The following is a 17826-nucleotide window of genomic DNA, read 5'->3' on the forward strand; positions in this document are numbered from 1 at the left end:
TTTTTTTAATATTATATATAATATTTTTATATTATATATAAGACAATGTTATTATATTTTATAACATAGAACTTTAATCTTAAACATGAAAATTTACTTGATCATATGCAGTTTTTAATAGCATAATTGTTTTACATAGCAGATTTTTGTAAATAGTAACAGATTTTTAATAAAATTGATTTTTTTAAATAGTTTTTTTATAAACATATTTTTTATGAAGAATTTATATTTTATTAAAACCGGACCAGAAATCAATAACATTGGAGGTACCAATTTAAGAGGGCAATCGATTTTGAAAAATGCAAAACCAGTACATATCGATTTGGTCCTAAATTTTATCCAAAATTGGACCGAACTGGATCCGTTACACCCCTAGTCGAAACCTTTTTCTGTTTTGGGGCAAGGGGAGAGGCATCCTCGGAGCGAACCCTCTTCCTTAGTTTTTGCTCCTCTTTTTCTTTCTTCCTTGTTTCTTTTTTTCCTTTTTCTTTCTTCTCTTTCTTTTCTTTCTTGCTTCTCTTCTCTTTCTTCTCTTCACCTTCTTTCTTCTCAATCCGTTTCTTCTTTTTTTTTTTTTTTTTGCTTTTCTTGCACGGCTTGACCATCCTTCTTGTCTTTCTTTAAGGGTTTCTCTAGCATAGAAGGGGGAATTGTAGCTAAAATCAAGAATGAACACCCTTGAACATGAAAACAATTGGGGGACATCAAGAAGCGATCAATGTGGACAAGTGTCAGCAAGAAATCAATCCAGAGGTGGTCGAGGTGAGCCTCAACCTAGGAACGGACAGTTTCAGTTTGGGCCAGCTCCTGAATTGACAAGAGCTCTATGCTCGCCCACAAACTCTTCTTGTCAGGAAGGACGCCCCAGTTCACCTTAACTAGAAAATCTCTTTGGATGGTTTCAAGGGTGGGAAACTCTCACCCTTGGTTAGTGATAAAGAAAAACCTGCTCGTCCAATTTTTGGAGTTAGAATCCCAAGTTCCAAACCGAGCCAAAGCCTGCCTTTTATCTTTCTTATAGAAACTAATGACATTGCCCTTAGTGGTTGGCCTCGCATTGTAGAAGGACAGAAACTTTCAAGCAATTAGGTCGGGATAAAGATACCCAAGGGGCTCCAAGACTATGCGAAAAAATACTTAGGCGCAAAAATAAGCCCTCAATGCAAATGGATGGAGTTGAGCAAGAGCCAAACTGAGTAAATCCAAGATGTCGCAAAGAGGGCAACAGAAAGGGAGTCTTAATCCATGTGCTAGTAGGGACATGGTCAGGGTGACTTTGCTTGCAAAACCCTCATCGTCGCAACACCCAAATGGGGAAACATCCAACACTGTCGATTCACGGATACAAAATTCTTCCCGAATCGCTAGAAAATCCCTTTGTCGGTTGAACGCCACCCATATCAGTCAAAGATTGGGATATCTGATGCATGCGAAGGTTTTGCAAAACTGCCACGCTTTCAGCCATGGGAATTGGCAGTGAAGAATAGCAAGAAAGTGAGGAAGAAGCAATGGGCAAGTAAAAAGAAACGAAGAACAGAGAGAAAGCGCAGGCAAGAAAGGCACAAGGAGAGAAAGTGAGCAAAGGGAAGAGTAGAGGGGCTTGAGAGAAAGGTATTTGAAAGGGGCGAATACAAAAAGCCGACAGTCGTAAGCATCATGACTCGACACAGGAGCAAAAAGTTAACCGTCACACAAAAACCCTTACTGTCACCACGTCAGTGGTAAATCATGAATGCCCTTTGATTCTTGAAAATGTAAAACAGCTCAAAAGGAAAATGTGAAGGGACAGTGGGGTTAGTTAGTGGTTTGTAGATGGGCTAGGGGCTACTTAAAAGGTCCACGCCAGCTTAAAAAAAAAATGTGTGTGTGAAGTTTGTCAACATAAATTCCCAACGCCTTGGAGCGAAGGGAATCACCGAGGTGGCTAGAAGGCCCATTTGGTGCTTAAGCCCGATGGAAAAGGCTTTCTGTTGACCGACCTAAAATAAAGAGTCCAAACCCACCGCAGTTGAACACACTACATGCCACCTTACATGGGAAGATAGGAATTTCATGCTTGCCCGTGGTTGTTTCAATTATTTAGTAATGATCTAAATTGATAAACACTGCGGAAGATAAGCATCATGTTGAGGTGATCCTATATAATGCTAAGTTAGTTTTAACTGGAAAAATATATATATCAAATAATTTTTGATAGTAATCTATCTCTATCTCTATTTCTGAATTCTAAATTATTTGATAGTATACTTGACTAACTTAAGCATCGGAATGTTTTCAGGCGTATCACATCGGAATCTTCTTACATCGTATAGGTGAACGACTACTCTGATGATGGTGGGACACGTCCTTAACATCACCCCCAATGATAAATTTTTGAATCCGCCACTTTGATTTGAATCATTTTCTACTGTGGAGATACCGCAACATGCATGAAGAGGTCCAAAAGCTTTTTAGTGAGTTTTCATTTTTCTAAATAAATTGGTAGCATAGTTGAGTAGCTTTTTCTCAGACGATTTTTTTTTTTTTTTTTACCACCCTATAATCTCTAGGTTGTTTTAATATAGAGAAATGATAGTTATAACAGTGAGTTTGTAAGTGTTATACAATCATTTTAAAAAAAATGAATAAATATTTCAGGATCTACATTAAAAAAAATTAATTAATTTTTTAATAATCAAATTCCTTTTCAAAAAAAACTACATGAAATTTATGTGTACTTTATATTCTTTAATACAACAATTAACTATTTGTTTGAAAAGGATAAAAAACATTACAATTAATTAGAATATTTAAAAGATGATACCTATGCTACCAATATTTTATTATCGATATGTTGCCGGCTACCTGTTATGTCACGTGTCACATCCTTCCATCCTAAACATTGCGGTGGGATTAGATCTGTTCGTTGGAACAAAGCAACATGCAAATCGAATGTGACTTTATTTAAATTAAAAGAAAATCAGGAAAGGGAAAGAAAAGAAAAATAAAGAAAAGAAATTAAAAAGAAAAGGGAGAAAAAATACCATCTAAATAATAAATTCTTAATTAGTAAAAACACCTTTTTGCAAATTCTAATCCAAATTACACAGTTCATGACACCCTAAAAATATCAATTCCTTTCTATTATCTTCATGAACAATGGGACCCAGAGTTTCCTTTGCAATCAAACAAAATCCAAAAAAAGAAAAAGAAAGGAAGAAAGAGAGTCAGACAGGTTAATGAGTGGTGGTTGTAGAGAATCTAGCGAGAGATCTCAGCATGAAAAGCACACTACTTAGGCACGCCAGCCAGACATACGTACACCATCTGCTATCTTGCAAAGAACTCCAGCTTCATTACTTGTTGCCCTCTCCTACCTAAAATCGTTCACAAAACAACACACTTCCCATTCCATTCCCCCATATATAGATCGATCTCCATATATATCCATATATATATATATATATAAACATTAACTGGGATTCTCTCAAGACCCCTGAGTTTCAATATTCTCAACCAAATTAATGGAGTACTTGCACTCAGATATAGCAGATACCCAACAAAGGGAAAAGCAGCATTTCCATGTTCTTGCAGTTGACGATAGTCTCATTGAGAGGAAGCTCTTGGAGAGGCTCCTCAGAGAATCCTCATGCAAAGGTAAAACTTGGATGGAATTCTTCTTAATATATTAAATAATTCAGAGCCTATTTCTTTTGATGTAATGATATTCAGCATTGCTTGTTATTTGTTAATTAATTGGGGGCTGGCCTTATTATGCATCCTAAACTCGATAATTTGGGTTTCTATTTTGGGATCCCCGAGATGGTAGGTTTCCATAAATATCATGTTATATATCCAATATTTATCGATGAAATATTGCATCAAGACCTTCAAATAGAACTATTCAATATATTTATTGTTATAACGATTGTTGCAGTAACTTGTGTGGATTCTGGGGACAAAGCTCTTGAATATCTGGGCCTGCTTGATAGCCAAGAGATTGACAGATCTACAGCTTCATCCTCTTTTCCCCAACCCTCAACACAAGAGGTCAGGATCTTGATCTTTCTTCTAAGCACCCATGGAAGAAAGAAGATAATCAAAAGTGATAATGAAGTATTTAAAGCTTTTTCCCATATTCTTTTAAAGAAATAATTCGAAGTACTAATAAGAAATAGTTGTGTGAACAAATATTGCAGGGGTTGAAAGTAAACTTGATCATGACGGATTACTCAATGCCAGGGATGAGCGGCTATGATTTACTTAAGAGAGTCAAGGTGATAATTAAATCACCATCATCACTAATATTCTCTCATGATTGATATAAAATACATATATTACGTGCATTGTTTGGAATAGTATGTACAGATACGACAATAGTTACTGATACTAGAAGGGGAAAGAAGGGGGAAAAAAGTGTTATAGTAAAGGAAATGTCCATCTACAGAAGAAGCCTTCAAGAATTCATGCTTAGAGCTATGAACGTACGCTTTTAAAGGGTAAATTTCTGAAGGAAATATTTTACAGATAGATTAACATAGTTTAATGTGTATATATATATAAATGAAAAAGAAAAGAAAAGAAAAGAAAGAAAGAAAAATTGGCCAAAGTACTTTCTAATTAAGAATTTCGTGGGAGTATGATCTTAATATTTGAATTAGGGTCTTAGGTGAGGTTTATAAGATAGTGAGTTGAGATGAGATGAGTTGAGATAAAAGTTAAAAGTTAATAAAATATTGTTAGAATATTATTATTATTTTAAAATTTGAAAAAAATGAATTATTTATTATATTTTGTATAAGAATTTGAAAAGGTTATAAAGATGAATTGAGATCATGAGATGAGTTGAAATTATCTTTATATCTAAACCTAGCATTAAAGTTTGGTATTTTGGAAACATGACTTCAATAATAATATATAACAGTAAAAACTGTAATAAGCAATCAATTTCTTGATTTGGATTTCCTAAATTTTGTATTCAAACTTTAAGATCTAAAATATGAGATATAAACATATAAGGTTTTTTCTTTTTCTTTTTTTTTTCTTTTTTTTATGTTCTCCATTTGGAGAGGAACTGTGTGCCATCAGGCTCTTGGCATAAACACATAATGTTGGTCATATATTTATGCTCGAGTGAATTTTTAAACATTTTTAATTAAAATTATAGAATATTTTATGTGTATATATATATGCTTATATTTCTCGCTTTAAGGGCATGTTTTGATGCTTAGAATATCTCATAATTTTGTGAATAATAATAAAATAGTTTAAGTGAAGATATTTTATTGAATTTTAAAAACTAAGAGAAAAAAGCTTATATTATTGTTTGATTATAAAATAAAAAATTTGTTTGACTATAAATTTTATATTATTTTTGTTTTTCAATTTTTAAAAATTGTATTAAGTTTTACGTTTGAGTAATAATTAGGTAATGAATAAATAAAAAAAGTTTAAAATTTGTAATTAAAAAACATTTTGAATTTTAATGATGTTTGAAAACAAAAGTATAAAAAATTTTGAAAATTTTGAGATAGTTTCATGTTTGACGAACATGCCCCCAAGTCTTAGAATTTAGATAGATCTTGGTACAAAGTGCTTATTAGGTCTGTTTCTTTACGCAGGGGTCTTCGTGGAAAGATATACCAGTAGTAGTGATGTCATCAGAGAATGTACCGTCTAGAATAAGCATGTAAGTTTCTCACCCTTTTCCTTCATTTTCCTTTATATAAAATTATTTCAATATATATATATATATAAACACTTCAGGATTTCTGACTGAATATGAAAATGCATGCGCATGGAATGAGTTGAGTGTAGGTGTATGGAAGAAGGGGCAGAGGAGTTCCTTCTGAAGCCTGTTCAATTATCAGACTTGAAGAAACAGCTTCAGCCTCACCTTCTGAAACTTCCAGTCCATCCTAAGATAGACATTACCACCACTTCCAACGACAACGGCAATGACCGCATGATCATCGACATCACGATGAACAACAATCAAAACGTAGTAGTGAGCAAAAGGAAAACAATGACTCCAGAGCCACTAGAGAGAAGACCTCAGATGAAGGGACTGGCTGTTATATAATTAACTGGGTATACCATTATAGTTGCAGTTGGGTGCATATACATACGATTGGGGTATAAGATTTGCTACTGCTCTTTTAGCCAGATTTCTATTTCCTTGCACTAAGGTTTTGGAACAACTCTGTTACAAAACAAAGAAATAAAAAGTTTAACAGCATTGTTTTTGAATTTTTTTTCCAAGAGAGACATCCTCAAACTAATAAGACTTAATATGATGCATTAGGTTATAAAACTAGTTTTATTATAAGCTAGATCCAAAATATTATATGAAATTATGTTAATTTATAAATTTACTTTTGTGTGATCTCTTCATAACTATAACAGTTCTTTTTCCAAAAAAGCTTCTACCGACGCCATTTTTCAAATATTCTTAATTTTTTTGTTTTCTTTTTTTGTCGGACACCTCTCCAAGGCAGGCCTCTTTGGATCCACCTCTACAAAATAATCCCAGTCCTGTGTATTGCACTCTCGAAAATTTCCCAACATAGAATTGGTTAAATTGCTGACTTTTCACCCGGGAGTATGATTCCAAAAGCTAGTTTGCACCAAAGAGGTGGTGAACCATTTTTCAGGACATAATTCCAGGACATTTCGACCATTTTATTTTGCTAAGCATGAAACAAAATAAAAATAAATTGGCATGCAACTTTTTTCCTGCATAAAACTCCGGCACCATTGCCATGTGAGCATATAAATATATATCCTCTCTAATTTAATTTTCTGGAAAGAGAGTCTATGGCCACAAAACTGTTACATAAACTACTACTATCCAGAAACTACCAGAGCTACTACACATTCCAAAAGATACCTCTCATTTTATTCATGGAAACAGAAACTGTTAAAAGTAACAAGAACGGAGAACGGCCGAAGGAAGGAGATCAGGCATTGTTAATCTTGCTACTGTTCTGGGTATAAGAGCAGCTACTAAACACCAGATGTACACAAAACTGTACATGTCTGTCTCCTCTACATCGAAAAGTGTGTACCCACTGCACAAGAGGAATCATCATTTAAGGCTCATTTGGACATTCGGAGAATCTTAAAATTCTTAAAATTTTGTATATAGTAGTACAAATGATTTATGAATAATAATGAAATAATTTAAATTAAGATATTTTATTAGATTTTAATAAATGAGAGAACAATTTGAATAAAAAATTTATAAATTTAAGAAATTATTTAATTATATATATTTTTTAAAATTTTTGTTTTGCAGTTTGAAAAAATTGTACTGATTTGAGTTTTATTTTGAAATTTATAAAAAATATAATCATTAGATAATGATTAGATGAAATAGTTAAAGATTTGAAATTGAAAAATATTTTATATTTGAATAATATTTATGAAGGAAATTGAGAAAAGTTTTGATAATTTCTCATCTTATCTCAGTACCAAATGTACTCCAACATACGCAAGAGGGTTTTGCAAGTGTCTGAGTGCATGTGTGTATGGCTCTGTTGTGTGCTTTTGAGATGAAAAGAAAAAACTTCAATTGGTGAGGAGGTATATGGTAAACTTGTCCACTTGCAGCTGATGGGGACATTGATCAGCCCGGATAACACATCTTATCTCTCTAAATTCTAAAATTTGAAAGCAAATATGCATTTCTATTGCCACAAAAGGACCGAATTATTCTTTACCTTCCTTTTTTTTTTTTTTTTAAATATAAACTAGTAGTAAATCTATGCAATATGTAAGAATATCTGAAAAAAATCAATATCGTTCAGACCAAGCTACTTCTTCCGATCAATTGAAAATTAGAAGAGAGTCAACAGGCACAGCCATATTTACCTTGTTTAGAGCTCATCTTTTGACGGTTCATGTGGGGCAGTTTTGTCCCGATTCTTTTCAATGAAATCTATGATCGCTTCTTTGGTCCTCTCACCATCATACTCCAATAGCTTGCCACTTGCTGACCTAAAGTACATGGTTGGGTAACCTTTCACATCGAATTTATCACTCGGGACATCATTTGCGGTTGCATCCTAGAAAGAGAAAGCAAATGTACTAAGAAAATATTATATGATACAAGATGTTATAAGATATATTATATGATAAACAATATTATCAGCCAATTAAATAAATTAGGCCGACAAATTGGAGACAGATAAGAGTTCCTCGACTAAATGGTATGCAAATCTGAATGCAGAACACCCAAAATCCCATGACAGCAGATAAATTAGGTCATGCCTCATCCATGCATATATAATGAAAACAAAAATAGATTTAATGACCAGAGTACTTTGTGGCAAGAGGCGCGTCTTTCTTTTTTCTTCTCTTTTTTTTTTTTATAGGTAATCGAAGATATTTATATAGATAAAAGGCGTAGCTTATTTTGCTTCCCGGACAGATATAAACTTCAAATTAAGAAGACAATAACTGAGAGTTGACAAAGATATAAATAGCTATTTATAAAAACTAAACGAGGCAAAAGATCTTACAAGTTTCGCAATAACAACGTCAGCGTCATTTTGAAATGAGATGGCCACTTCATCCAAGATCGGAGCCAATTTTTTGCAGTGTCCACACCAAGGAGCATAAAACTCTAGGAGAACTGTAAATTGAATACATAATGTGAATCTATAATCATAGGATAACCAGAAGCATGAAACAATATCAAGCATTAAAAAAGGTACTGAACACCAACTGTTAATAAAACATTAATAATTTGTTTCAGTTCCTAGACCCTTTCTTCATATTAATTCTTCAAACTCACCTGTCATGACTCTTGCCACAAAATAACCAACGGGTATAAGTTATGTGAATATCATAAGATCTTAATCCCAATAATTCTCACAAAGGAAGAAATGGTAGGAAGATCTGTAAGACCAAATTGAATTGTCTCACATGATCTACACTTTCTATTTATCGGTAAGTTTATTGATAGAAGTCTCACATGATCTAATTCAATTATCTGCAGTAGCAATCTTAATCTATTAAATCTTTTTTGATAGGTAATCTTAATCTATTAAATTGAAATAGAATAATACTCAAAAAAGGTACTAAAGGACAGGGAATGCTTGGCAATGCCTTCCATTATTTTAGACATTTTAGCCTACCATTACATGACACGAAAAGAAGTAAAAAAATTATTCTTCTCACCATTCTTTCCAGAATTGAAGACTACATCCTGGAGGCTGTCCGCAACAACCACTTTCACAGGCTCGTTGTTAGCTTCAGGAATAGGTTCAGACTTCCTATATGGTTGGACATTGCCATCCTGGAATCAAAAGTCCATCAATTAAGCAACTTTGACTCACTTAACATCCAAAAGTAGCTGACAGAACAAATGCAATAAATGAAGAAAGTAAAGAATCACCTTGTAGTCCTTCACCCAGGGTGCAATATGATCAGCCTCCAAGTTTGGTTTCAGATATTTCTCTCCTTCAGCCTTCTGAATGACAAGTAGTGGAACTTGCTCTTCTTTAAGTCCAAAATACTGATCATACAATCAAAACATTTACCATGTCAGAGAAAAATACAGAGCAAAGAAGAAGCAAAACCGGAGAAGCACACTGAAAAGATACCGACCTGGAAGGCACCTTGGCTAGCTTCAAGATCTCCAATAAGAAAGCTTATCCCTTCTCCTTTAGATTGCTCAGCAACTTCACGATATTTTGATTTGATAGAATCAGCAGTTTCACTGCTGAAGTTCAAGAACAACATAGCCTACCAATTTCAAAATCTTTAATTAGAAGATAATCAATTAAACAGAAAAGGATGCATAGAATGGACAGCCAAGATAAAGACTGTCCCATTGAAATATAAGCTAGAAAGCATTATGAGAATTCCAATTTAATAAGCAAACTGAAAAGAGGAGAGGACTTTCAACAAATCTTCAAACACATCCATGATACTAAATGCTGGAAATTATTCGAGCTTTTAGAATGAGCAAAACCGATTAGAAGACAAATTTCACAATGAATTACCTTGGCATTCGGACTGTTAAAGAACTTGATAACAAAGGGATGATTGTTTGGATCGTTATTAAAGACAGTCACAGTAGGCAAGCTAGACTCTTCAACAAACTTCTCTAAAGCATCCACATGGAAATCCTGCATGCATGTAACTTCTGTAAGATAGCTATTGTATACATTAGAATAAATCAGCATAAAAACTCCTAACTGAAAGAGCAAATAGATGATAAATATATCTGTTCTGAAACTTCTCAAATCAATGATACCTGGAAATCAACAAAACGTTCATCAAATGGCTTCAAGATCCTAACTATGGGCCCTGTCACTGATGATTCCCCACGTGGAAGAAGCTTGGCATCCAAAGTATGCCCAAACTCGTAGTCTGAGCGCAGCTTTTCAGCAAGAGACGTGAAGTTCTCAAACTCCTCCCCAGAAAATTTTGGGAATACCCCAACCTGTAAGATATGAAAAAGTACTTTCAGACGCCAAGCTTTACAGGAAAGAATGAACTGGAAAACAAATAGTATTAGGTGCATACAATGAATATCTTCTTGTCATCAATAAGACTACTAGCATCTTCCACAGATTTAATCACAACGGATGCAGGACCACTTTGTTTCTTCAGATAATCAACGATACCATCTGCATCACGTGGACCTTTGTACTCTTGAACATTCTTTCCTCCATTTCTCAGAATCTTAATTGTGGGGAAACCTTTGACCTCGAAATCAGAAGCCAGATCTTTATTTTCTCCTTCATTGGCATCTACTTTTGCTAGAATGACTGGGGGGTCATGAACGCTCAATACAGATGCAGCTTTCTCGTACTACAAATGAATGGGAAGTTATTATCAGCTAACTGAAAAAATATAAGGTTTCTGTTTCTCCTGAATAACTACCCACAGTGTGGAGTAGAATCCTATGAAAGCACTAGAAAATAGAAATTCTTGTTACCTCTGGAGCAAGCTTCTTACAGTGGCCACACCTGGAAGGGAGATGATAACGGATAAATATTAGAAGTATAGAATGAAAGGCAAGATTATCAACTTTCAACTCGGAAAAAAAAAATTACTTTTTTACAGAAGAAGCTAATTCTTATGTTTGAACCTATTGTGCATATGCAACAAATTCATAAATGTTAAAAGCGGTTCGATATCACAATAGATTTTTCTTTTTTCTTTTTCGTTCAAATATAAAGGGACATTTTTCTGGAGGCAAGAAAAGACATTTTTTCAGATTAACATATATATAACATCCTTTGGAAACCTAATCACCTATTTGAGCGAAATGTGACGAAGAAGAAAAAAAACAGTAGCCTATAACTAGTTTCGATATTTATCTTCAATTTTTTTTTTTAATAAGTAAGAAAAAATATTATCTTCAAATCAAATGTCTTAACCCAATTTAGAAGTTAATTGAAAAAAGTGAGATCAAGAGAGCGCCCACACTACATGCAGGAGAAGTAATCAACTCATGCTCTTGAATTCCCACAATCAACAAGTGAATTCGAACCCTAAAAGCAGATTAAACGTAGAATTTTTATTCGATTAATGAAAAAAAAAAATTATAATAAATAGATCAGCACTACAAATCTAGATTAAAAAAAAAATGTAAATAAAGGAAAATAAAACGGAGAGAGATATTTTGAGAATTTAATCAACGCAGACAAACATAATTCAGCAGACTAAAACATGTAGCACAGATCGGACAAACCAAACGGAACCAATTACGGTGAGAGGAGAAGAAGGTGGATACCAAGGGGCGTAGAACTCGACGACGATGAAGTCGTGCTTGCTTACAGTGTCGGAGAAGTTGGAGTGGTCCAAGGTGAGCACGAACTCCTTCGATTCCGATTCCGATCCCGATTCCTCGGCACAGATATTCGTAAAGGAAGACGCGAAGAGAGACAGAGCCAGCACTAAAAAGTAAATCGAAGCCCTAGACGCCATTGCCAAACCCTGCGTGTTTGTTCTCGTGACTTTTTTTCCCGTTCCCTCTGATATGACTGCCGAGAGTTCCGCGTATATAAAAGATGTTTGGAGTGGCTGAGGTGAGTAGAGAGGCAGCGCCACAAACGTTGGTTGTACCATGACACGTGCGCGACTCCGAGATAATCTCATTTCTCGTACTCGCTAGAGATTTGGGTGTGGATCCTACTCGCTCTACCTATGGTTGATCTATGACGTGGCGTAAAACCATTGGGTCGGGCTCGTCACACAGATGTTATCTTAGTAAGTTCTAAATCGGCAAGTACATCTCAATTTTTAATGTATTTACTGTTTTTTTGACTTTGGCTCTGGCGGGTCTCTCACGGGGATTTCTTGTTGATGTTTTCCATAAGTTGATAACGATTTTATTAATAAACATTTATCAATAAATATTAAATACCAAAGCTTTTAAATTCGAGTAATACCTTTTTTTGAGCGCACTTTTAATGAATTAATTAAAGTTAAAAGAACACTTTTAATAAATATAAAATAAATTATCTATTTATTTATTATATAGTAATGAATAATAAATAACTAAAAAAATAATTTTTTTAATTATTAATTTATTTTATTTTATCATATTTTACTATTCTACTTATTATATGTTAATTAGTAATCATATTCTAATTAAATTATGGGTTAAAAAATTATATTTTTTAATTTTTATTTAATATTAATAACCACAAATGTCTGATTAAATTCATCTAAAATTCTGTATAAATATTTTAATTACAAATCAAGCAATATCATCGTTATGCTTGCAAGAAATATTCTCAATGTATAATTTCTCTGTAATTGGAACTCCTCCATTAAAACCAGTCTGTACACCACCACAATTTCTGTCAATCCTACATTAACTATTGTTCATATATATTAAATTCATACAAATTATGAGTTTCCCTTGGTTAAGCAAACAAGTAAGCCATAAATCCATTTCTTCATGGTGGATTTGATTGCTTTTTTCTCACATATTTTAAGTTAAAGAAAATGTATGTGCTTCATTGGATAAATAAAAGTTATATATTTCTGAGAAAAGTCTAGTTGCAAGCACACTTGTGCACTAATATGTACACTAATTTATTGTGATTGGTCAAAAAGTAAATTTTATTAAAAACAGTGTTAATTTAAATTTTAAGTATGAAAGAATCAGTATTGGTACGCAGATTAGTACGCGACTATACTTATATATAGCAAAACTCATATTTCTGGTGTGGAAGAACTTGATTTAAAGAAATGAAGAGACATGAATTATGAATTAGAAATCTATATTTTTTTTTTAAGATTTTATTTTATTTTTTTGCTGATAAGGTGGTAAAAGAAACTCCAGTACCTCTTGAAGCATTTCACAGAAGGCATGGTAATGGAGTTGATCTGAATCACATAAAGTTCCATCCACACCAAATAGTACTGCTTGAAGAGGGGAAAGTGCAGCAAGAGAACTTTTGCTGCAGGTTTCACAAAATAAAGGCAATGAGGCAAAGTACTTTAACCAATTGAAATTAAAAAAAAAAAAAAAATGTGGTTCTTTAAAGTTTCAGAGAATATTTGAAAGAGTAGCACAGCAAGAGGTCAATTCATCCCTTAAATTAAGGGAGATGCATCCCTTAATTTTGGAGGATATTTGTCATATACCCAACCAAAGGTTCCTCATCTCATGGTTGACATAAAAGCCAAGAGATGAGTTGGGCAATTGTTATGTTAAACTCGAGTCATTTCTCCTGAATTATCAGAAATACACTTACAAGAAATTTCTTACCGAGGGTCTACGCATCTCTAAAATTAGTTGAGACGTTGGTTTCCGAATATTCGATGTTAATAAAAAAAATTATTTTATAAAAGAACAAAATAAGATGTCACTGAAAACACAACGAAAGTACCAACAAAAAAGCTAGCAACTGAGAATTGTGTTATGTGCATTGCTGATCGACAGGCATATATCATAACAACAATTAATGCTCTTTATGATTTGGAGAGTACTAATCTATAATATGAGAAGTAGTACTTTATGGACAGAATCAAAGGAGATGGCATGAACCTTTTTAGGAGAACTCAAACAATTACTCCATCTCCAAAGCTAGCCCATGATTTCAACAAGTCTAACCTTTTGACAGTACCAAAATGTATGCTACAGAAAACAAAAAGCGTAATGGCTATTAAATATAAGGGAATAAATGTAAATGAAATATGCATTGCAAAACAAAAAGAAAAAAAAAACAGAGAGAGAGAGAGAGAGAGAGAGAGAGAGAGAGAGAGAGAGAGAGAGAGAGAGAGAGACATGTACAGATTATAATTTTAATTGCTGCCACTTTCATAGAAAGATCAGTACATTCCCCCCAAATATCATTCTATTCAAATATTAAATACATTTTACAAATAACTCAGCTAATGGTAAGCTTGATCATTTTAAGTCAGATGGTCAATAGACAAATCATCCACAAGAAAGTAGACATAATAACAAACAGCTTCATCCACAATATGTTTCCACAACAACATCCATAAAATACATCATTGTATTTCCACAAAATATATTTACATCTTACATCCACAAAATACACTAAAGGAATTTGCATTTCCACAAAAATACATCGTTGTATTTCCACAAAATACACTGAAGGCCTTTGCATTTCCACAAAAATACATCATTGTATTTCCACAGAATACATCCACATCTTACATCCACAAAATACACTAAAGGACTTTGCATTTCCACAAAATACATCCACAAAATCAGCACGAAAGAGTCTATTATGTAACTGTTGCCCAATTACATAGTGGCTGTCTAATCACATGTATTTTAGCATATGTGACTAGACAGCCACTAAAATCAATACAAAAGAGTTTATTACATTCATGTGCATTTACGACAAAATAGAAAGAGTAATGTGAAACCACATGAGTTACTTTCCTCCAAAAGGTATGGATGGGGATGTAGATGTGGATGTAGATCTATTCTTTATTTCCTCGTAAACTTCCTTCCGAAGAGTTCGAAAATAGTCTTGCTACATTTCTTCCATGCCAGAAAGACTAATTCCATTATCTTTATATCAATCTTCTTTTTCTTATGTGCAGCACAAAATACACATAATCAAAAAGAAAATATGTTCGGTTATAAACCAAAAGCCACCCAGATGTAAATGAAGATTAGGATTTGGAGAATAGGAATGCAAGAGATGGCGAGGTGCATAGAAATTTACAGATTTAGTGGGGAACCACAAAATATATGAAGAAAGAGAGTACCTGAGAGTTCGAAGAACCAAATCGGCAAGAGAAAGGGGGGTTTTTGGTTGTTGCCAACAAGAGTTGGAGTGCGGTGGTCCTCTTGCCGATGAGACTTTGAGTGGTGGTGCGGTGGAGTTGTCTCTGGTCGAAGAATGAAGCCGATATATGGAAAAGGAAGAACTTTCTAGTTTTTTGAGAAGGAAGTCGAAGAAGGCAGTTGTGAGAAAGAAGAAAGAGAAATAAATCATAAAATATGTATTTGATGTATGTACAATGACTTCCAAGTTTAGATATTTTGGAAGTTACTATTGCTAAAGTCTAAATATTTAGACTTTAGCTAATCCAATGTGATGTTATTTAAGGATCTATTAGCTATGAGATGGATTTAGCATTTAGCTAATCCAATGAGCGTGCTCTTATGGCATCCGAATCAGCTTGGCTAAAACTCCTCAAAAGTTAAAATATGAAGAAAAAATCTTGGCATTAGCCACTATTTGGCAACAGCCAAAGTATACTTTACATGACTTAAGATGATTTTTCCTTTTTCTCGCTGTTGCACATTCTCATTCCCTCTCCCTTGTTTCACTTCATTTGAAATTCGCCCATCCTCTCTCCCACCCCGTGTAGCATACATCCTTTCCCCCCACCCTTGTCGCTCAGCCCATCCTCTCCCACACCCCTTACCCCCACGTCACTCATTCTCTCCCCCATCCCTAGTGTCGCCCATTCTCTCCCCCATCCCTAGCATCGCCCATCCCCTACCCTAGTTGCCCTGTCGCCATCAACCCCCCTATGCTCAGCACCCCCATTGTTGTCAACCCTTGTGACACCCCCAAATTCTGTTTAGGATATTACGAACATTTAAAGCGTCAAGACATGTAACATAAGGTTACATGCCCCCGTTCATAACATATAAGATACAGCGTTCCTAACATGTATTTAACATTATACAATATTCACAGTAGATAATTTTTACTTTCTTTAGCAATACTATGCAACAAACTGAAAATATCCAAAATGCTTAAAACATACTTCATACATAAAGACATATTGAACAATTAAGATCACAACACTAGTCCAAAATAGCCATGATCCAAAAGAGTATTGGAGGTGCAACTCTATAGTATAAGTAGTAATTTAAGTTAACTACTATATTAACATTGACGTTGCACCGTTGTTCAATTGACTGTGTCCAGTTGGTCAAATCCTGATTCCCCTTCAAGTCTTGTAACAAGATCTACCATTCGAGGGAATAGTAGTTGGGACTATTACAATGATATTTGATTACAAATCTTAGCAAGTTAACAGAAAACCTCCACACAGGTTGTTGATGCATGCATAACAGTAAAAACATGAATGAATAATCAAATTCATAAGTAATTATAACATAACTTGACGTACAACATAGCATACATAACATAACTTAAATTGAAACGTGAACTGAATTTGACTTACTTAAACTAAACTAAACTTAAACTGAGACTTGACTTGACATGAATTTGATATGAAACTTGACTTAACATGAACTTGATCTAAGACTTAACTTAACATGAACCTGGAATCTTATTTCTTTAACTTCTTAAACTCAACTTCTCGGGTGCTACATGGGTCCCCTAGAGACATGTGTTATTGTCGATTACCGCATCACAACACATGTATCTAGACCAGCTGTAAGTGCGTTAATACATACTCTATAGTCGGTGTGGCCTTATGTATTTTATGTGCCAAATTGCTATGTCTAATATAGTGTATGCGTTACAATTATTGTGACCCCATACTTCATGTTTCACAGTTGTTGTGGCTCCATGAATTGTTGAAATGAAATGTGGCTCCATCAACGTTAGTGCATGGCACGCTCCGGTGATTAGCTAGTTAGATCCTCGCCCGCTACCCATTGACAATATTTCGTTAACTCAGAAAATTTCACCTATTTAAACACTCCAACATGAATAAATGGGTTTCACTAGAATATTACCACATCCTAACACTTAGAGTTGTGATTGACATGAGTAACTTGACTTGACTGCTCTTGAAATACACAAACTGTACTCGAGATGAAACATGACTGGAATTCAAAATGACAAAAGCCCTGATGTAACAGAACATGAATTGAACATAACTCGAAAGATATGACTAACTTAAGATAGAAACATTTCGTAATATGACATAAATATATAATAGACAACATATTTAACATGACATACTTACAACATTGAATATTGCATGACTTGACATCATGTAATAGATGACATACTTAACATGACATACTTGTAATGTATAACAATAAGTGATAGAATATCTTGTGTAACAGTTGAATAACTCGTGACAGAATAAATTTTATGTAATAGAAAAATATGTAATAACTTGGCATGGCATGGCATGGCATATATGATAACATACATACATACATACATATACTGTAATTTCTTTACTTATCACACATACACAGTAAACTACTAGTAAATTAAAAGTTAACTTACATCGATCTTCATGTTTTCTATGTAATTTCAAGTACGATCATGAAGAACTGAAAATAGTGATTTATAAAAGTTAGAAATTAATCACTAACAACTAGAAATATACTAACTTAAAGCAAAATTACCATTTTACCCTCTACATGTGGGAAAATGACAATTTTACCTC

The 17826-nt window shown here is 33.9% G+C and overlaps 2 protein-coding genes across 2 annotated transcripts; one reads left to right on the forward strand and one right to left on the reverse strand.

Annotated features, from left to right (window-relative positions):
• Positions 1-3280: 3280 nt before the first annotated feature.
• On the forward strand, positions 3281-6228 carry LOC122299278 (two-component response regulator ORR10-like). The gene is made up of 5 exons (XM_043109419.1): positions 3281-3636; positions 3917-4029; positions 4179-4256; positions 5601-5668; positions 5797-6228. The coding sequence occupies exons 1-5, from the start codon at positions 3504-3506 to the stop codon at positions 6059-6061; spliced, it is 657 nt and encodes a 218-aa protein (XP_042965353.1). The 5' UTR covers positions 3281-3503; the 3' UTR covers positions 6062-6228.
• Positions 6229-6695: 467 nt separating this feature from the next.
• Positions 6696-11995, reverse strand: LOC122299277 (protein disulfide-isomerase-like). Its single transcript, XM_043109418.1, has 11 exons — positions 11732-11995; positions 10931-10961; positions 10516-10803; positions 10244-10432; positions 9990-10115; positions 9592-9729; positions 9380-9499; positions 9163-9280; positions 8502-8614; positions 7852-8045; positions 6696-7049 (listed from the first exon to the last, which is right to left on the reverse strand). The coding sequence occupies exons 1-10, from the start codon at positions 11923-11925 to the stop codon at positions 7857-7859; spliced, it is 1506 nt and encodes a 501-aa protein (XP_042965352.1). The 5' UTR covers positions 11926-11995; the 3' UTR covers positions 6696-7049; positions 7852-7856.
• Positions 11996-17826: the final 5831 nt, after the last annotated feature.

Source organism: Carya illinoinensis, chromosome 16, assembly GCF_018687715.1.
Source record: "Carya illinoinensis cultivar Pawnee chromosome 16, C.illinoinensisPawnee_v1, whole genome shotgun sequence".
In the NCBI taxonomy this organism is placed as follows: Eukaryota; Viridiplantae; Streptophyta; class Magnoliopsida; order Fagales; family Juglandaceae; genus Carya; species Carya illinoinensis.

Coding starts and splice junctions, on each gene's coding strand:
- LOC122299277 (XM_043109418.1), bottom strand. CDS start 11,925: ATGGCGTCTAGGGCTTCGATTTACTTTTTAGTGCTGGCTCTGTCTCTC. Junction 9,500..9,591: donor CTAGCCAAGGTGCCTTCCAG/GTCGGTATCTTT, acceptor TTGTATGATCAG/TATTTTGGACTTAAAGAAGA. Junction 8,046..8,501: donor ACGTTGTTATTGCGAAACTT/GTAAGATCTTTT, acceptor TTCTCTTTCTAG/GATGCAACCGCAAATGATGT.
- LOC122299278 (XM_043109419.1), top strand. CDS start 3,504: ATGGAGTACTTGCACTCAGATATAGCAGATACCCAACAAAGGGAAAAG. Junction 4,030..4,178: donor CCCAACCCTCAACACAAGAG/GTCAGGATCTTG, acceptor CAAATATTGCAG/GGGTTGAAAGTAAACTTGAT. Junction 5,669..5,796: donor GTACCGTCTAGAATAAGCAT/GTAAGTTTCTCA, acceptor AGTTGAGTGTAG/GTGTATGGAAGAAGGGGCAG.